The 15,617-nt window shown below is 40.9% G+C and overlaps 1 protein-coding gene across 5 annotated transcripts in view; it reads right to left on the bottom strand.

Annotated features, from left to right (window-relative positions):
• The window catches only part of LOC134567966 (carboxyl-terminal PDZ ligand of neuronal nitric oxide synthase protein-like), a 101,554-nt gene extending 97,432 nt beyond the window's left edge, over positions 1–4,122 (bottom strand). For all 5 annotated transcript variants that reach the window (XM_063426149.1, XM_063426150.1, XM_063426151.1 and 2 more), the window contains exon 1: positions 3,906–4,122. In XM_063426149.1, coding sequence (XP_063282219.1) covers positions 3,906–4,010 — 105 coding nt within the window. In that variant the 5' untranslated portion in view covers positions 4,011–4,122. The remainder of the gene's footprint in view (positions 1–3,905) is intronic.
• Between the last annotated feature and the right edge of the window lie 11,495 nt (positions 4,123–15,617).

Raw genomic sequence — 15,617 nt, 5'->3', positions numbered from 1 at the left:
TATCTCACTGAAACTGGTGCTGGATGTTACGACTATATTACTAATAAAATTAATAACATATGATACCTAGTTGTATTTATTCCATCAGAAACACACGAGGGATGTAGGGAGCGAAATAAATAAATACATTTATTACATCATCCTTGTTTTATCAGTTTGGCTCCTAACTTGTTTCAGCAGGGCCCCTACATTCTGTGATCCCTTGTCAACCCCAATGCTGAGCAAGCTTTAGAAATCATAGGTGCGTGATATGCCATTGTCATCCAGTTCAAGGTCCAAATGACTGCGTGGAGATATTTATGAAAAGGGAAAAAAAAACTCTGCTTAATGGAATGTGTTCACAGAGACTAGTCAGCTGTCATCTTCCTGTAATAAGAGGCAGGATTACATAGCAATGCATTAGCAGATAAGGATATCTGTCACACATTAGAATTATGGAGCCTTTGTAAATCAAGAAAGATATATGAATAGAATGTAGTATGTCAGGTAACCTGCTACAGATAAGGCACTTTGTTCTTATGCTAACCCAGACCAGCAACAGCTGCAACATCACCAACAATCATCCCCCACCCTACCCCCCCTCCACACACAAATGAAACCCCTCCTCAAGGAATGTAAGCATTTCCCTACAGATATAGCAAAGTAATCAGAAATATAAATCTGCCTCCTACAGGTTGGAGGATCTGTAAACCTTTTCATTACTGGGATATATTTATGTAATTTGACTAAAATACAAAAACTAAAATAACTTTAATTGCTAGCATGGAGGCCCAGAATTTGGTCTCAAAGTGCAGACGTCAGGGAGTGGTGCTGTGGTTTGATAAATTGGAGACCTTTCGTTTCAGTAAGTAAGGCCAACATTTTAAAGAGTCTGTGATCTTCTTCAACTTTACAGGTTGTGTTAACATGTAGCAGTTACAAAAGATACAGGACATCTGGCAATGGTCCTTAACCAACAACTGGATGAATGAAAGAGGCAACACAATATCTAAAGCAACCTTACACTGATAAGGAGTGTGGCAAGACATGGCAGCTCGGTGGGATACAAGTATGGGCCTAGAGCAGTGGCAAAGTACTCAGACACAATCACACACTACTGAAGAACAAAACCCCAATGCAGCAATGCAAAAATAGAAGGGCAAAAATACAATTCAATTGAATAGGTAGAAATGAAGAAATGCAGACAGTAGAAAAACTGGGCATTTCGAAATGGCAGCAGACACTGGAAGGAAATTGCCATACAACCGAACCGCACCATTCCTGGTCCTCCTTCAGATGTAGGGCCATAGGAAATGGTATGGTACGGTTAGGGCGGAGCTACTAGCGTCACACTATACAATCCATTGATTGGCGGAGAGGAAAACGTCAATGCTGACGACAAATTACACGCTGGACTTTTGGTCTAAACCCCAAATGGTCCGACTTGCAAAAGTGGAAACGTTCACCTGAATAGGCTGGACCATTCTAACCCTTCCAAACTGTACCGACCCGAACCGTTCCGCTCAGTGGAAATGAGGCATAAGGGTCAGAAAAATTATATAAGGATCCTTCCAGCCGGAAGTTGAAAAAAATGTGAGCAACATTTAAATGCTTACATCACAACCACATGAAATGTGACTATTTGCACTGAAAGTATTTCAATAAGTACATGTAAACATTCTAATCACAAATGACAATAATAGTGTACCCTTGAACCCCCCTTTTCACTGAGAGCAGAGTTTTACAAGTGATTCGACTTTCCAAGTACTTCTGATTTTAACCTCAGCGTCCCCAAAGTAGTCTCACGTTTTCACATGACTTCAAACTCAGAAGCAGAACATTTGTAACAAGCTTTTGATAGACCCTACAAATAGGTATTCCGCAGGAAATTACATGCTAAATAGGTGCTAACATATTGAATTGTTGGCTCTAGCAAGTTAATTTACTATACCAGCAACTGTTGGGTACTAACCAGGAGAATGCTAAATTTAAGTCAATTAATAAAGGAGAGAATGTAGAAGAATTTGACTGTTTTTCCAGTTTGGCCTACATTTTTAATTACCTCCTTAATTCCCAGTTTAGTAAAAAATCTCAAAGGGTTTATTCTCTAAATAGTAACATGTGCTTTTTTATTATTATTAATAATAATAAAGCATCAACAAATTATGTAGCACTTTACTAAAGGGGTACTAACAGACAGGTATTTGGAGCAAGACAAGTTGGACTGAGCTTTTATTGTTTTCACTGCAAACAGTTTAAAAACAGAACAACAATTTCCAAAACCTAGATCAAAATTACACAAATTGGAATAAAGTTGAATTGCAGACTTTTCCCATACTTTGCCAATTATGCATAATTTCTAAAAAAAAAAATAAATAAATAAAAAAAAAAAATGAAAATACGAACCTACTCTCTATGATTCACCATTTGAAGGATAAGCACCCAGGAGAGTTCATTGTTCATGGTCATAATTGTTGGTTTGTGTTAAAAAGCCACATTAATCATATTAATGCAGCGCTAACTCACCTGTGCGTTAAATGCAGCTCTTACCTGGTTCCTATCAAACTGGCCTACAGTATCTCTAGATACTGTATTATACCAACATCTCCCCTAGCAAGTAGGCAGTGAAGATTATCTCTGATAAAAATTGATCCATATTCCTAAATAAATGGTAGAAATATGTTGGTGAGTTTCAAATAGAGATATTGATCCCCTAGTGCAGGCTTCCCCAAACTCCGGCCCTCCAGATGTTGCTGAACTACAACTCCCATGATTCTATGAATTAAATAGATAGGCTGAGAATCATGAGAGTTGTAGTTCAGCAACATCTGGAGGGCCGGAGTTTGGGGAAGCCTGCACTAGGGGATCAATATCTCTATTTGAAACTCACCAACATATTTCTAACAGGAATTTGGGGAAGCCTGCCCTAGTGTTTTACTTCATCTCCCATCATGCTCTGCTATTTTAAAGGCCAATATCCCAATTTTTCCTTTTTTAATAACTACTTAATTCTATGTTATATGAAAATAATAAGCTATAGAAGGAACTGCCACTCTCTAATGTAGGTCCCACTCAAGCTGCTGTCAAACTATCACTGCAATACTGCTTTTTCTTTTTGCAATACTCCAATGGTGAAGCAAAATGATCTAATAGTACACACACACAAATAATTTGAAGTGGTTCCTTGCACTCAAGCTGAAAATCCCCTATACTGTCAGATGCCAAATGCAGGGCTCAAGCAGATAAACACCTGAATAGTAGGGCTGCACTATTTTTGCTAAAAAAAAAGATTAAGAAAGTCCATAAGATGACTGACACGTTGATTTTTTAATAGTTGCCAATAAAGATTTGTAAAGACAGAGTGCAGCCCCAACTATTCACGTGTGTATATATATATATACACACACACACACACACACTCTGAATGATCAGTAGAAAGCTTGTTCTGCCCAAGAATAAAGCAATATAGGTAATATTGCAGGTTTAGACACTCAAACCATACCCTTTATTGGTTAGCATCTTGTAACAAACTTATAAACATTACAAGATCGGAGTCAGTGACCCCAAAATACATAGGTATGGCTCTCTCCCAGCACCTGCCTTCTGCCTACATGTGGATTTGTATTCACAGTAAAGGCTGCGTTCAATACCCCATTCTAAGAATTGGAGTCCCTCCAAAAGGCAGCCTGGCGGGTTGTACCTCCTTATATTTTGAATAAAATCAAGATATGAAAAAAAAAACCCTCACACATAATGGACCACCTCACGCCTAAACATGCCCTCATCACACCCACCTGTCCACCATTGGGTGTCATGCCCCCTGCCACAGATATATACAGGAGGAAATCTGTCACCTGAATACACCATGACATGGGTCTCAACTCCCTCTCACAGCAGAAATGACACCAGGAAGCCTGAGCTCTCACCTTGGCCTCAAAGCAGATGCCATGCTGGAAAGCCTCCTCATTGTGCAGGGGGATCCGCAGGTCGTGCCCATCGTCCACCAGGTTGTACCTGCTTTTAACCGGCATGCTGCAGAGCCAGAGCTTCCCTGACAGGAGCCCATTCAGGGGAGATACAATGTATCAGTGATCCAGCACTGCACAGGTCCTGCCTCAGGACAAGGGGTGGATCCCAGGGAAGAGGAAGCACAATCCTGGAGCTCGCCAATGGAGCAGTGATGGGAGTGCCCACTCATGGTGGGTGTGTGGGAGGCTGGGTCTGAGTCTGGATAGCGAAGGAGTGGAATCACAAAGGGGTTTGCTGCAATGTGTTAGACCAGCACTTCAAAAGCAGTTACACAGCAACATTCTCAATAGATTCTCCAATCAGTAGATCAATAGGGCAAGCCCTTTACATTAAATAAAAAACATGTATTTAGTGATGCATGTCCCTTTAATTATATGGTTTTAGTAGAGCAGAATTACTAACTGGGAGGAGATTGCCACAATAACTCTTAATCCATTTTATTTGCAAATAATAAAGAAAAAGTACACTGACTGGTTTAGACACCAATGCTTCCATCTTAATGTGAACACAGCATATAGGAATCACATTAAATAGGGAGGCTGCAGCCTCAATTCAACTTAGCAAAACAACTGCCAAATTAACCCTTTACCGTGCAGAAAAAACAAAGCACAAGACATACACTGAAGTCCAAAGCAGAATTGTTAAACAAAGTATAAATAGGATTTGAATGTCACATTCTTAATGATACATAGTATAAATAAAACAAAAACAACTTCTTCCTTTAATCTGTTTATTTTGATAAATTGAAAAACATTTGGCGAATGACTCACTTTTATTATGGATTTCACAATTCCAATTTTAACATCAATAATAATAATAATAAACCATAACTTTAAACCAAATCACTAAATCATTTACAGGCTCCGACCGTTGAATCCCGGAGCCATAAATAAATATTTCCAACCAAATAAACCAAACCCACCCTCCTGTGATGCCCAGGAGGATGACTTATATCCCATAATAAAGTCATGAAAGGACTCCTGAAAGAAAAAATGGAGGGTGGGCAGAGCTGCAGCTCAATCCTTACAAGCAGCCAACCTATATTTTTCTGACACAAGCTGAGGTGAATTAATTTTGGCGCCTTTAAATTTATACCCCGGCGGTTCCCGCCGCTAGGTGGCTCGCGCCGCAATTAACCAATCAGGGAACCAACCCTGAGTGCGAGCTTCAGCCGAACAATCTGCATGCGCTGCCCTGCGCCTAACACCTTGCTTGCGCTGCCTCTGCAAAACCCGACCTGATACCCACAAACCTCCGCTCCTTCAAACCCCATGAGGCTGCTCCTTATTTGTCCGCCCGCCTGACAATAAAATCAATATGTTAAAGGGACACTGTAGGCACCCAGACCACTTCTGCCCATTGGAGTGGTCTGGGTGCCAACTCCCACTACCCTTAAAGGGACACTCCAGGCACCCAGACCACTTCTGCTCATTGGAGTGGTCTGGGTGCCAACTCCCACCCCCTTAACCCTGCAAGTGTAATTATTGCAGTTTTTTATAAACTGCAATAATTACCTTGCAGGGTTAAGTCCTCCCCTAGTGGCTGTCTACTAGACAGCCACTAGAGGTCACTTCCTGCATCATAGCACAGATTATTTGTGCTAGAGCGTCGCTGGACGTCCTCACGCTGTGTGAGGACCTCCAGCGTCGCTCTATTCTCTATAGGGAAGCATTGAAATTAATTTTCAATGCTTTCCTATGGGGTGCGCCAATCTTGGCCCGTCTTTTAAGGGTGCTCTATTGAATGCCCGCTCAGCAATTAAGAACGCTGAGGCCATTAATATTGTAATTAAGGATAACAACCTTGATTTTTTGTTTTTAACAGAAACATGGTTTTCTCCCTCAACCCCACCGCGTCTTGATGAATTGGCCCCCCCTGGATATCACATACTTATGTGTAATCGGGCCACAAGAAGAGGCGGGGGGATTGCGATTATCTTTAAAGAACACCTTAAAATCAGGGAAATTGAGATGGAGGTGACATCCTTCACCACATTTGAATATCTCTCTCTCCTTTGGCAGCGCACTGAGAGGGAAACGGCAGGTCTTGCTCTTATTTATCATCCGCCTAATACTAGTACCCCCGTTTTTATGGAGGAGATATCCGAACTGTTAACTACTATAAGTCTGAAGTTTACCTCCTCCATCATTTTGGGAGACTTTAACTTATGGGCTGATTCTCCTATGGACTCTCATGCCCAGAGTTTATTACTCTATGCTAAAACCATAGGGTATAACCAAGTAGTGTCCGGCCCTACACATAGAACCGGACACACACTAGATTGGATTTTCCACAATGGGTTGATTTCTTCGACTGCTACTCCTCAACCCACGGCCTGGAGTGATCATAATTTGATCAAGTTTGAGGCAGTAGGTGTTGAAATGAAGAAAATCCCCCACATCCCAAAAAGAAATAATATCTGCTCATGGTCTCGAGATATTTCTAAAGTCACCGGACCTCTTCTTAGCACAACTTTTTCCAGCAAAATGGACCCCATTAAATTTCATGATTCCCACACAGTAGAAGAGAAAATCTTACTGTTTAATTCAGTGATTGTAGAATCAATAGAACTTCTAGCCCCCATGAAAAAAACTTGTCTAGTAAGACAAGTAAATAAAAACCCTCCCTGGTTTAATCAGGTGACCAGGGAGATGAAATGGCGATGTCGAGCAGCTGAAAAACGGTGGAGAAAAGATTACAATGCCGATCTTAAATTGGAATATTTAAAATCCTTAAAATTATATAAATCTAGTATTAAAAATGCGAAAAAACTATATTTCACAGATAAGATTACAAAAGCGAAAAACTCAGCGGCAGAGCTTTTTCGCACAACAAACCTCCTAGCAAATCCTAACTGTTCGCTTCCCCAAGAAGAAACATCTCAAAAGTTTTGCGAATCCCTCTCTCACTTTTTTAAACAAAAAAATGATCTAATTAGGAGCAACATAGTGGTGGAACCTGATACAAAAACTTTTACACCCTATGATGGCTCGATGTTCTCGAATTTTAAACCCGTTAGTACACCCGAGATTTTGATCATCCTCAAGTCTCTCAGGGCATCGTCCTCATCGCTGGATCCCTGCACTGCTCAGCTGGTGAAGGATGCCGCTGATGTTTTGGCCCCCTATATTGCAGACATTGTTAGTATGTCATTTGCCACCGGAGTTGTTCCTGGCATTCTGAAGCAGGCTGTGGTTATCCCTCTGCTGAAGACTCCAACTGTGCCACGCTCCGAGTTGAGCAACAATCGACCTATTTCCACCTTGCCTTTTTTGGCCAAGATCATCGAGAGAGCGGCGGTATGGCAGATTCAGCCTCACCTGGAATCTAATCACATTCTGGATGACTTCCAATCGGGATTTCGACCTGGTAGAGGGACAGAGACTGCCCTGGTTAAAGTCCACGACGATCTCCTGTGGGCCTTGGACAGAGGGGAGGAAATTGCCCTGGTACTCCTGGATTTATCGGCGGCCTTCGATACCATCGATCATGATAGATTGATAGAGAGGCTACTTACTGTGGCTGGTGTGGATGATAGGGCGCTGGCTTGGGTGACCTCGTTTCTCCACGACAGGGTTCAAAGGGTAAAATTGGGAACTTTTTACTCCTCTAACATCGCCCTGACGTGTGGAGTCCCCCAGGGTTCGGCTTTATCTCCAATCCTGTTTAACATCTATATGAGTTCCCAATGAGAACATCATACACAAGCTACAGTTGATACAGAATGCAGCTGCAAGGCTACTTACGGGTGTGGCCCGCAATGACCATATCACTCCATCTTTAAAAGCCCTGCACTGGCTGCCCGTTCGTGAACGGGTTCTGTTTAAAAATGGTTGTTTGGTATATAAGGCAATCCACGGTATGGGACCAGACAATCTGAAGGATAAATTCACACGCTATGCTCCCAGTCGATCCTTGAGATCGGCTGATTTAGCCTTATTGAAGATTCCAAATTTTAAAAAGAAAAAGTGCGGAGGGAGGACGAGTGATGTTCAGGGAGCGCAATTTTGGAACTCCCTGCCTCTGACATTAAGACTTGAGAATGATCTATTGAAGTTCCGCCGGAGCTTAAAAACAGTTTTATTTGCTCAGGCATACGGGATGACATGAAATTTTTAACCTGGTTCAAATGCATGTGATTATAATGCTGTTGTGTGCTGGATATTGTTTTGCTTGTTTTTGATTGCTGGTATGCGCATCGAGACCCTATGGGTAATAAGACTGCGTTTCTTAAGAATTTTTAATAAATAAATAAATAAATAAATAAAAGCCTGCCATCCATGGATTCTGTCAGTGTTTTGATCTGTTCACCATCAACATTGCGTGCAGCAGCAACCACAGCCTCCCAGACACTGTTCAGAGAGGTGTACTGTTTTCCCTCCTTGTAAATCTCACATTTGATGATGGACCACAGGTTCTCAATGGGGTTCAGATCAGGTGAACAAGGAGGCCATGTCATTAGATTTTCTTATTTTATACCCTTTCTTGCCAGCCACGCTGTGGAGTACTTGGACGCGTGTGATGGAGCATTGTCCTGCATGAAAATCATGTTTTTCTTGAAGGATGCAGACTTCTTCCTGTATCACTGCTTGAAGAAGGTGTCTTCCAGAAACTGGCAGTAGGACTGGGAGTTGAGCTTGACTCCATCCTCAACCCGAAAAGGCCCCACAAGCTCATCTTTGATGATACCAGCCCAAACCAGTACTCCACCTCCACCTTGCTGGCATCTGAGTCGGACTGGAGCTCTCTGCCCTTTACCAATCCAGCCACGGGCCCATCCATCTGGCCCATCAAGACTCACTCTCATTTCATCAGTCCATAAACCCTTAGAAAAATCAGTCTTGAGATATTTCTTGGCCCAGTCTTGACGTTTCAGCTTGTGTGTCTTGTTCAGTGGTGGTCGTCTTTCAGTCTTTCTTACCTTGGCCATGTCTCTGAGTATTGCACACCTTGTGCTTTTGGGCACTCCAGTGATGTTGCAGCTCTGAAATATGGCCAAACTGGTGGCAAGTGGCATCTTGGCAGCTGCACGCTTGACTTTTCTCAGTTCATGGGCAGTTATTTTGCGCCTTGGTTTCTCCACACGCTTCTTGCGACCCTGTTGACTATTTTGAATGAAACGCTTGATTGTTCGATGATCACGATTCAGAAGCTTTGCAATTTTAAGAGTGCTGCATCCCTCTGCAAGATATCTCACTATTTTTGACTTTTCTGAGCCTGTCAAGTCCTTCTTTTGACCCATTTTGCCAAAGGAGAGGAAGTTGCCTAATAATTATGCACACCTGAGATAGGGTGTTGATGTCATTAGACCACACCCCTTCTCATTACAGAGATGCACATCACCTAATATGCTTAATTGGTAGTAGGCTTTCGAGCCTATACAGCTTGGAGTAAGACAACATGCATAAAGAGGATGATGTGGTCAAAATATTCATTTGCCTAATAATTCTGCACTCCCTGTATTAGGGATGTGCATGGGCAAAAAATTTGGTTCGGTTCGGACTTTGGCAATTCAACACTTCCGAAATTCAGGACTTTGGCAATTCGGCACTTCAGTTCGGTTCAGCCCCTAACCCTAACCCCACCCCTAACCCTACCCCTAACTCCTAACCCTAACTTCTAACCCTAACTTCTAACCCTAACTTCTAACCCTAACCTTACCCCAACCCTACCCCTAACCCTACCCCAACCCTAACCCCCACCTCTAACCCTACCCCGACCCTACCCTGTCCCTAACCTTAGCCCTTACCCCAACCCTACCCCTAGCTCCTAACCCTAACCCTACCCCTACCCAACCCTAGCCCTACCCCTAACCCAACACTACCCCAACTCTAACCCTAACCCCATAACCCTAACCCTACCCAAACCCTAACCCTACCCCCAATACTTCCCCTAAACCTAACTCTACCCCTAACCATAGTAGGGTTAGGGTTAGGGGTGGGTTTAGGGCTAGGCTTAGGGTTAGATACCTGTCATCATTCCATTATTTTTCCCACCCTCTTCTGTTTTGCCACTCTTCAGAAATCGGAAGCACTTTGGCTATTCGGTTCAGTTTAGCACTTCAGAAATTCGGCAATTCGGCACTTTGGCAATTCAGACATTCAGAAGCACCAAAACAAATTGCACGTGTCTAATATATATATATAGAACAGAAAAAATAGTCTTGCACTCCAACTTACTGGTGTCTTTGCCCAGTGCTTGTCAGCATAATATAACCAAACATAGAGATAGCACTCCCAGGACTCCAAGGGTATTAAAAGTAAAACGTAACTTTTATTTTCTTCAATTAAGAGATCAACGTTTTAGTTTGTCACCCAAACTCAGGATAAAATAACATCTTAAAAGACAATCATATATACCCACCACCAATATACACTTACCCAATAAGTGAAGGGATACTGTCTGAGACAAACTTGGTCAGAGCCAGAATGGATGATTTATTGACCCCGATTACGTCATTACGTTACGTCCGGCGTCATGACATCATTGGAGGTCGTCACCATGAAACCGGATGCCGAGTCTGATCTGTATATCCAAACACCAAACAGGCTATGTTTACTATGGCAACAATCTGGGTATACCTTTGGAGTCCTGGGAGTGCTATCTCTATGCTACTTGGTGAATATATATATATATATATGTGCAGATGTCTAACATATATTTCCGCCACTGTCACATTATACAAAAGTATACCTCCCAAGGGTATATATTTAGGAGGGACAGTCCCAAGTGCCTCTGTCCCCCTTTTTCAGAGCTCCACATTGTTGGTGTGCCTGAGTGCATAAAAAAGCTTCACGACAATATTACTCCCAATACTGTCTTTAAATAACAATAAATGCTTTAGAAATCAGATTTTAATAAATAATTGTATGATTCGTTGTTCTTGGTATAAATTGTGTTTTAGTTGCAAACATTTTTTTTTAGTAAGTCACCCCACAGCCCACCCTCAGTTACACCTCCATTCACACTTCTAAAATTAAAGTGCCTCTCTTTGTCCATTTCAAATGTTGGGAGGAATGCAAAATCCTTTAAATTGTGAGTACATCTTTTTTTTTTTTTTTCTTAGCAATATTTTTCTTATTTGTCTAATTGTGTGGATTACAATAAAGTGTAAAATTATCAGGAAAAAAGGAGGAGGTTAATGTTGTAATTCTTTCGAAAACAATTAATGAGGGATGAGTAAAGATCAAACAATAATTATTGGTGAAAATACCTCTTGGCCAGCCTCAAATGTGGGTGAGTGACTTGGAGTGTAATTAAACCTTGTATCTTGGGTAGTGTTTTTGCAGACTGCTTTTCTTAGTTGTGTGTGAGGGAACTTTCCCTTGTACACTGCTTTTTCTGTTGTGAGTGAGAGAACCATATTGACTAGACTGCTTGTCTCAGAATTGTATGATGGAATCTGTTATCTTCAAATGTGGAATGTGATAAAACTTTTCCTTGTCTTATTTCTCTCATGCCAAGTGAGTAGAAGCCTGCTGTTTTAGTATGTATTAGATGGTGAGTGTGGGACCTGCAGAAGAATGTGAGTGAACATGCTGTCTCAGATGGCTGACCTGTAATGGCCAGTATATGAATGGACCTCCGAGGACTGTGATGATGGAAATGTGTTTTTTGGGCATGAGTGCACAAACCTCTAAAAATAAAACTACATAAGGACCTTAAAGTATCAAAAAATTAAACATGACAAGAGCAATTCTAAAATATTGGAGACAACATTAATCCCCTCATATCCCCCTGGAATATGTAATTTATCTGAGTATGGGTAAAAGTATAGAGCATAATAAAAGATGGCTTCCTTGGACCGAATATAAAAACAATACACTAACGGTAAATAGCTAGAAATATTTAATGTGTTTAAAAGTTTTTATATATATATATGTATATATTATAATTGGAGACTGCGAGACCTAGGGGGAGGTTGCAGAGGGGGATGTTTAATAAGGAGATATATATATATATATATATATATTTTGTATTTCTTTTGTCTGCTTATTTGATACTATGTTGAATATTATGTTATTGATTTTATTTGTTTCTATATGTAAGCAAACATTTATAAAAATATATTAAATAAAATACACTGGACCAAATAACACAGAGTAATACAAATACTTTCACTTTTGTACATTCACTGGCACACATGTGCAAACACTCTCACTGACATGAACACATGCATGCCACAGGTTCACCATCCCTGTCCTAGGACATTTATACAGGAAAACAGAAGATCAGTGCATCTATGTTTAGGTACCTATCATATTATTTTTCTATGTAGATGAAAAGGCTCACCTATGCAGGGTCACCCGTCCATTGGTCCAGAGGGGTCATGGCTCCAGACGGCATCTTGCACACTTTAAGTTGCCTGCTGCCTATTTGCGTGCGTGTATATATGTATCAATAATAACAACGTATTTAACCAGGAAAGGTACATTCAGATTACTCTGGTTTCCAAGTAGGTCCTGGGGATGTTACTTGACAAACATCCAGGGGATGTAACTATTACCTTATTTAATGGTACTCATTTTATCTACCTCGGAAGGATATATATTTCATCTATAGAATCTGTTCAACCCTTGGGGGTATATATATATTCTGCTCCGAGCCACAGCTACCTTGTCCTGTAAAGAGGGGGCCCAGAATTCCAATGTTCTCCTCCATCAGCACGTCCTCTCCATGCATTATATGCTGCGCGGAGAGTTGCCATGGCAACCCGCAGCAACACTCACGTGTCTAGCAAGAGGACATGCTGCTGGAGGGGAAGATTAGACTTCTGGGCCCCCCTTCACAGGAAAGCTTGCTGTGCCACCGGACCACCAGGGAATCTAATGTCCTCCCTCCCTGACCACAGGTAAGAGGCAGAGAGGAAGGAATAAACCTAATTATACATTTTTAAAAAACTTCTCACCCCTCACAGACCCATCAAAACCCCATTACACACACTACATGCATTACACTATGCACAGACACTGCATCCACTACACAGACACACTCTCTATATACACTATACACACACTGCATCCACCACATACACACACTGTTTCCACTACACGCACAGAGCATCCATTACACAGACACACTCTCTGCATCTGGTGTAGCAAATAGGATTTATGGCCTCCAGAGTCTCTTATTTCTGATTGTGAGTGGATATTGTACAGAATTGATGTCCTCCATTGTTTTTTTTTAGATCCAAACAAATTGATATGAAAGACTAGAGGACAAAAAAAAAAAACAGAATATAGTATAGGATGTCACTATTAGTGGTGAGGTAGATAAGAGAGATGCACTTACAATTTTTTTGAGCTTTAACCAGCTCCAAGTGTGTGCATCCGGGCAGAACAATCCCCGCCTTTGGATATACTTGTAACTTTGATCTTAAGGTAAGGAATTTCTTGGAACGATATCTGGTGAAGTCCACGCTCAGGTAGGCAGTATTAGGCCTTCACTGATGAGAGTATATACAAATGAAATGGATAAAAAAAGAACCCTCCACCGGGAAAAGATGATAAAAGTAATAAAAAGAGAGATACTCACCGGCAAAGAGCAAAAATAGGTTTTCCTCAGTCCATGTAGCTTAGGTGGTATGCTCCCAAGGAATTCAGTGTGAGAATCTACTGAATAAATCTCCTGAGATGTAATAAGGCAGGTCCAGAGTAGAGTAAATAACACTATTTTTATTAGAAATAAAAAAGGGATATTACACTAACGTGTTTCACCTGACAATAGGCTTTTTAAAGAGTTACAGATAAAAGGACCTGTCTCTGTAACACTTTGAAAAAGCCTATTGTCAGGTAAAACGCACTCCATCCACTACACAAACACACAGCATTCACTACACTCACTACATTACCTACACATATACTTTATTCACTACACACACTGCATAACATAATGGATGTGCGCGTGGTTTTGGCGAGGGATGAAGACAGCACAATGTCTTTGGCCGGCCCTACCTGTACGGTAAATTGAGTGTGTGTGAACCTGATCCAGTTTTAGTGCTACAGATTATAGATTTGGACTGGAATTGGTTATTGTTACTTCTACATAGTAAATTAAAGACATTACCCCATATTTAGGTGTTTGTAAATTTATTTTAAAAATGGCAAAATTACCATATAACGTTTTTCTTTTGTAATATTTTGTAATATTCACTTGCTTTCTCTTGTTTAGTTCTGTGTTTGTTTAGTTTCGTATACTTGCAGAGTTATTTACCAAACTGAGAACTCAAATTAAATTTTTATATTTAAACTGACATTTTCCACTTTAGTGAATAATCCTGTGAATTTCCAGCCTCTTGTTCTGCTTTCACTTTCTCCTTCACTCTCCCTACCCCCACTTGTTACTTGGCAGCACAGATATTTTATTCTGTATAAAGCCAGCATGGGGCAGACTAGGCTGCTCTGTCCTGTGCTCTGTGTCCCATTCCCCCACCCCCAGCAAGCTACTAAGAACTCCAGTATTCTCCTTGCACAGTCCCAATTTCCTTATTATCTTGAAAGTATGCCACGGAAAACTTTTTTCCACTCGTCCTACAAGGTCACCTTTTCACAATGGATCACTTTCTGTTTGGCTATTCTCACTATACCTTGGTATCAGGTGTAAAAATGTAGCAAAAATAGTGAGTGAACTAAATGTGCTTGTTTGAGACTGTCCTCAAAATTATATCACAATCTTCAATTAAAGCTAGTATTTTGTGGTGTTATTATTATTATTACTGCCATTTATATAGCGCCAACAGATTCCGTAGCGCTTTACAATATTATTAGAGGGGGGATTTAACTATAAATAGGACAATTACAAGAAAACTTAAAGGAACGATAGGTTGAACAGGACCCTGCTCAAACAAGCTTACAGTCTATAGGAGGTGGGGAATAAAACGCATTAGGACAGGAAATAGCAATCAAATAAGGTGGGAATGAAGCAGAGCTGGAGGAGAGAGTAAAGTGCTTCCCTTTAGGAGAGAGGAAGAGACGGGTATGTGAGGTAGAGGTTATTCTGGGAGGCCGTAAGCTTTCCTAAAGAGATGGGTTTTAAGGCACTTCTTAAAAGATTGAAGACTAGGGGAGAGTCTGATGGCGGTAGGCAGGCTATTCCATAGGAAGGGAGCCGCCCGCGAGAAGTCCTGCAAGCGTGAGTTGGCTGAAAGGGTGCGAGCTGCAGACAGGAGAAGGCCACGGGCAGAGCGGAGAGAGCATAGTGTTTAGTTGCTAATGCTCACACAATGTCTAAAACGTTTATATATTTATTTACTAAAGCATGGCATTTTATTCTCTAAACAACATATTATGGTAAATGTAAAGTCAAATTGCAAAATATAGGCAAAAACAGATTATTCAAAAACATCCTCTATCTTGGTCAAAGTCCCAGTGTGGCTATTTTGCCTGTTTTGCAATTCGTTGTTTTTTAAGTTCATTACAATTTAGTGTTAAGTGAATACACCCCAAAAAGTACCGCAAATTCACCTGGGAATATGATACTTAAGGCCAAAACAAGGGAGCAGTACACAACTCAGATTTAATATTTCTGGATATGCGTTTCAAATGACTTCATATTTTTGAAAAAAAACATTTCAAATGATTTAATCTACAGAAGTCCCAATTTTTGGAGAT

Source organism: Pelobates fuscus, chromosome 7 (assembly GCF_036172605.1).
Source record: "Pelobates fuscus isolate aPelFus1 chromosome 7, aPelFus1.pri, whole genome shotgun sequence".
Taxonomy (NCBI): domain Eukaryota; kingdom Metazoa; phylum Chordata; class Amphibia; order Anura; family Pelobatidae; genus Pelobates; species Pelobates fuscus.
Note: the sequence above shows the minus strand (reverse complement) of the source record. Positions and strands in the feature narration are given on the sequence as shown.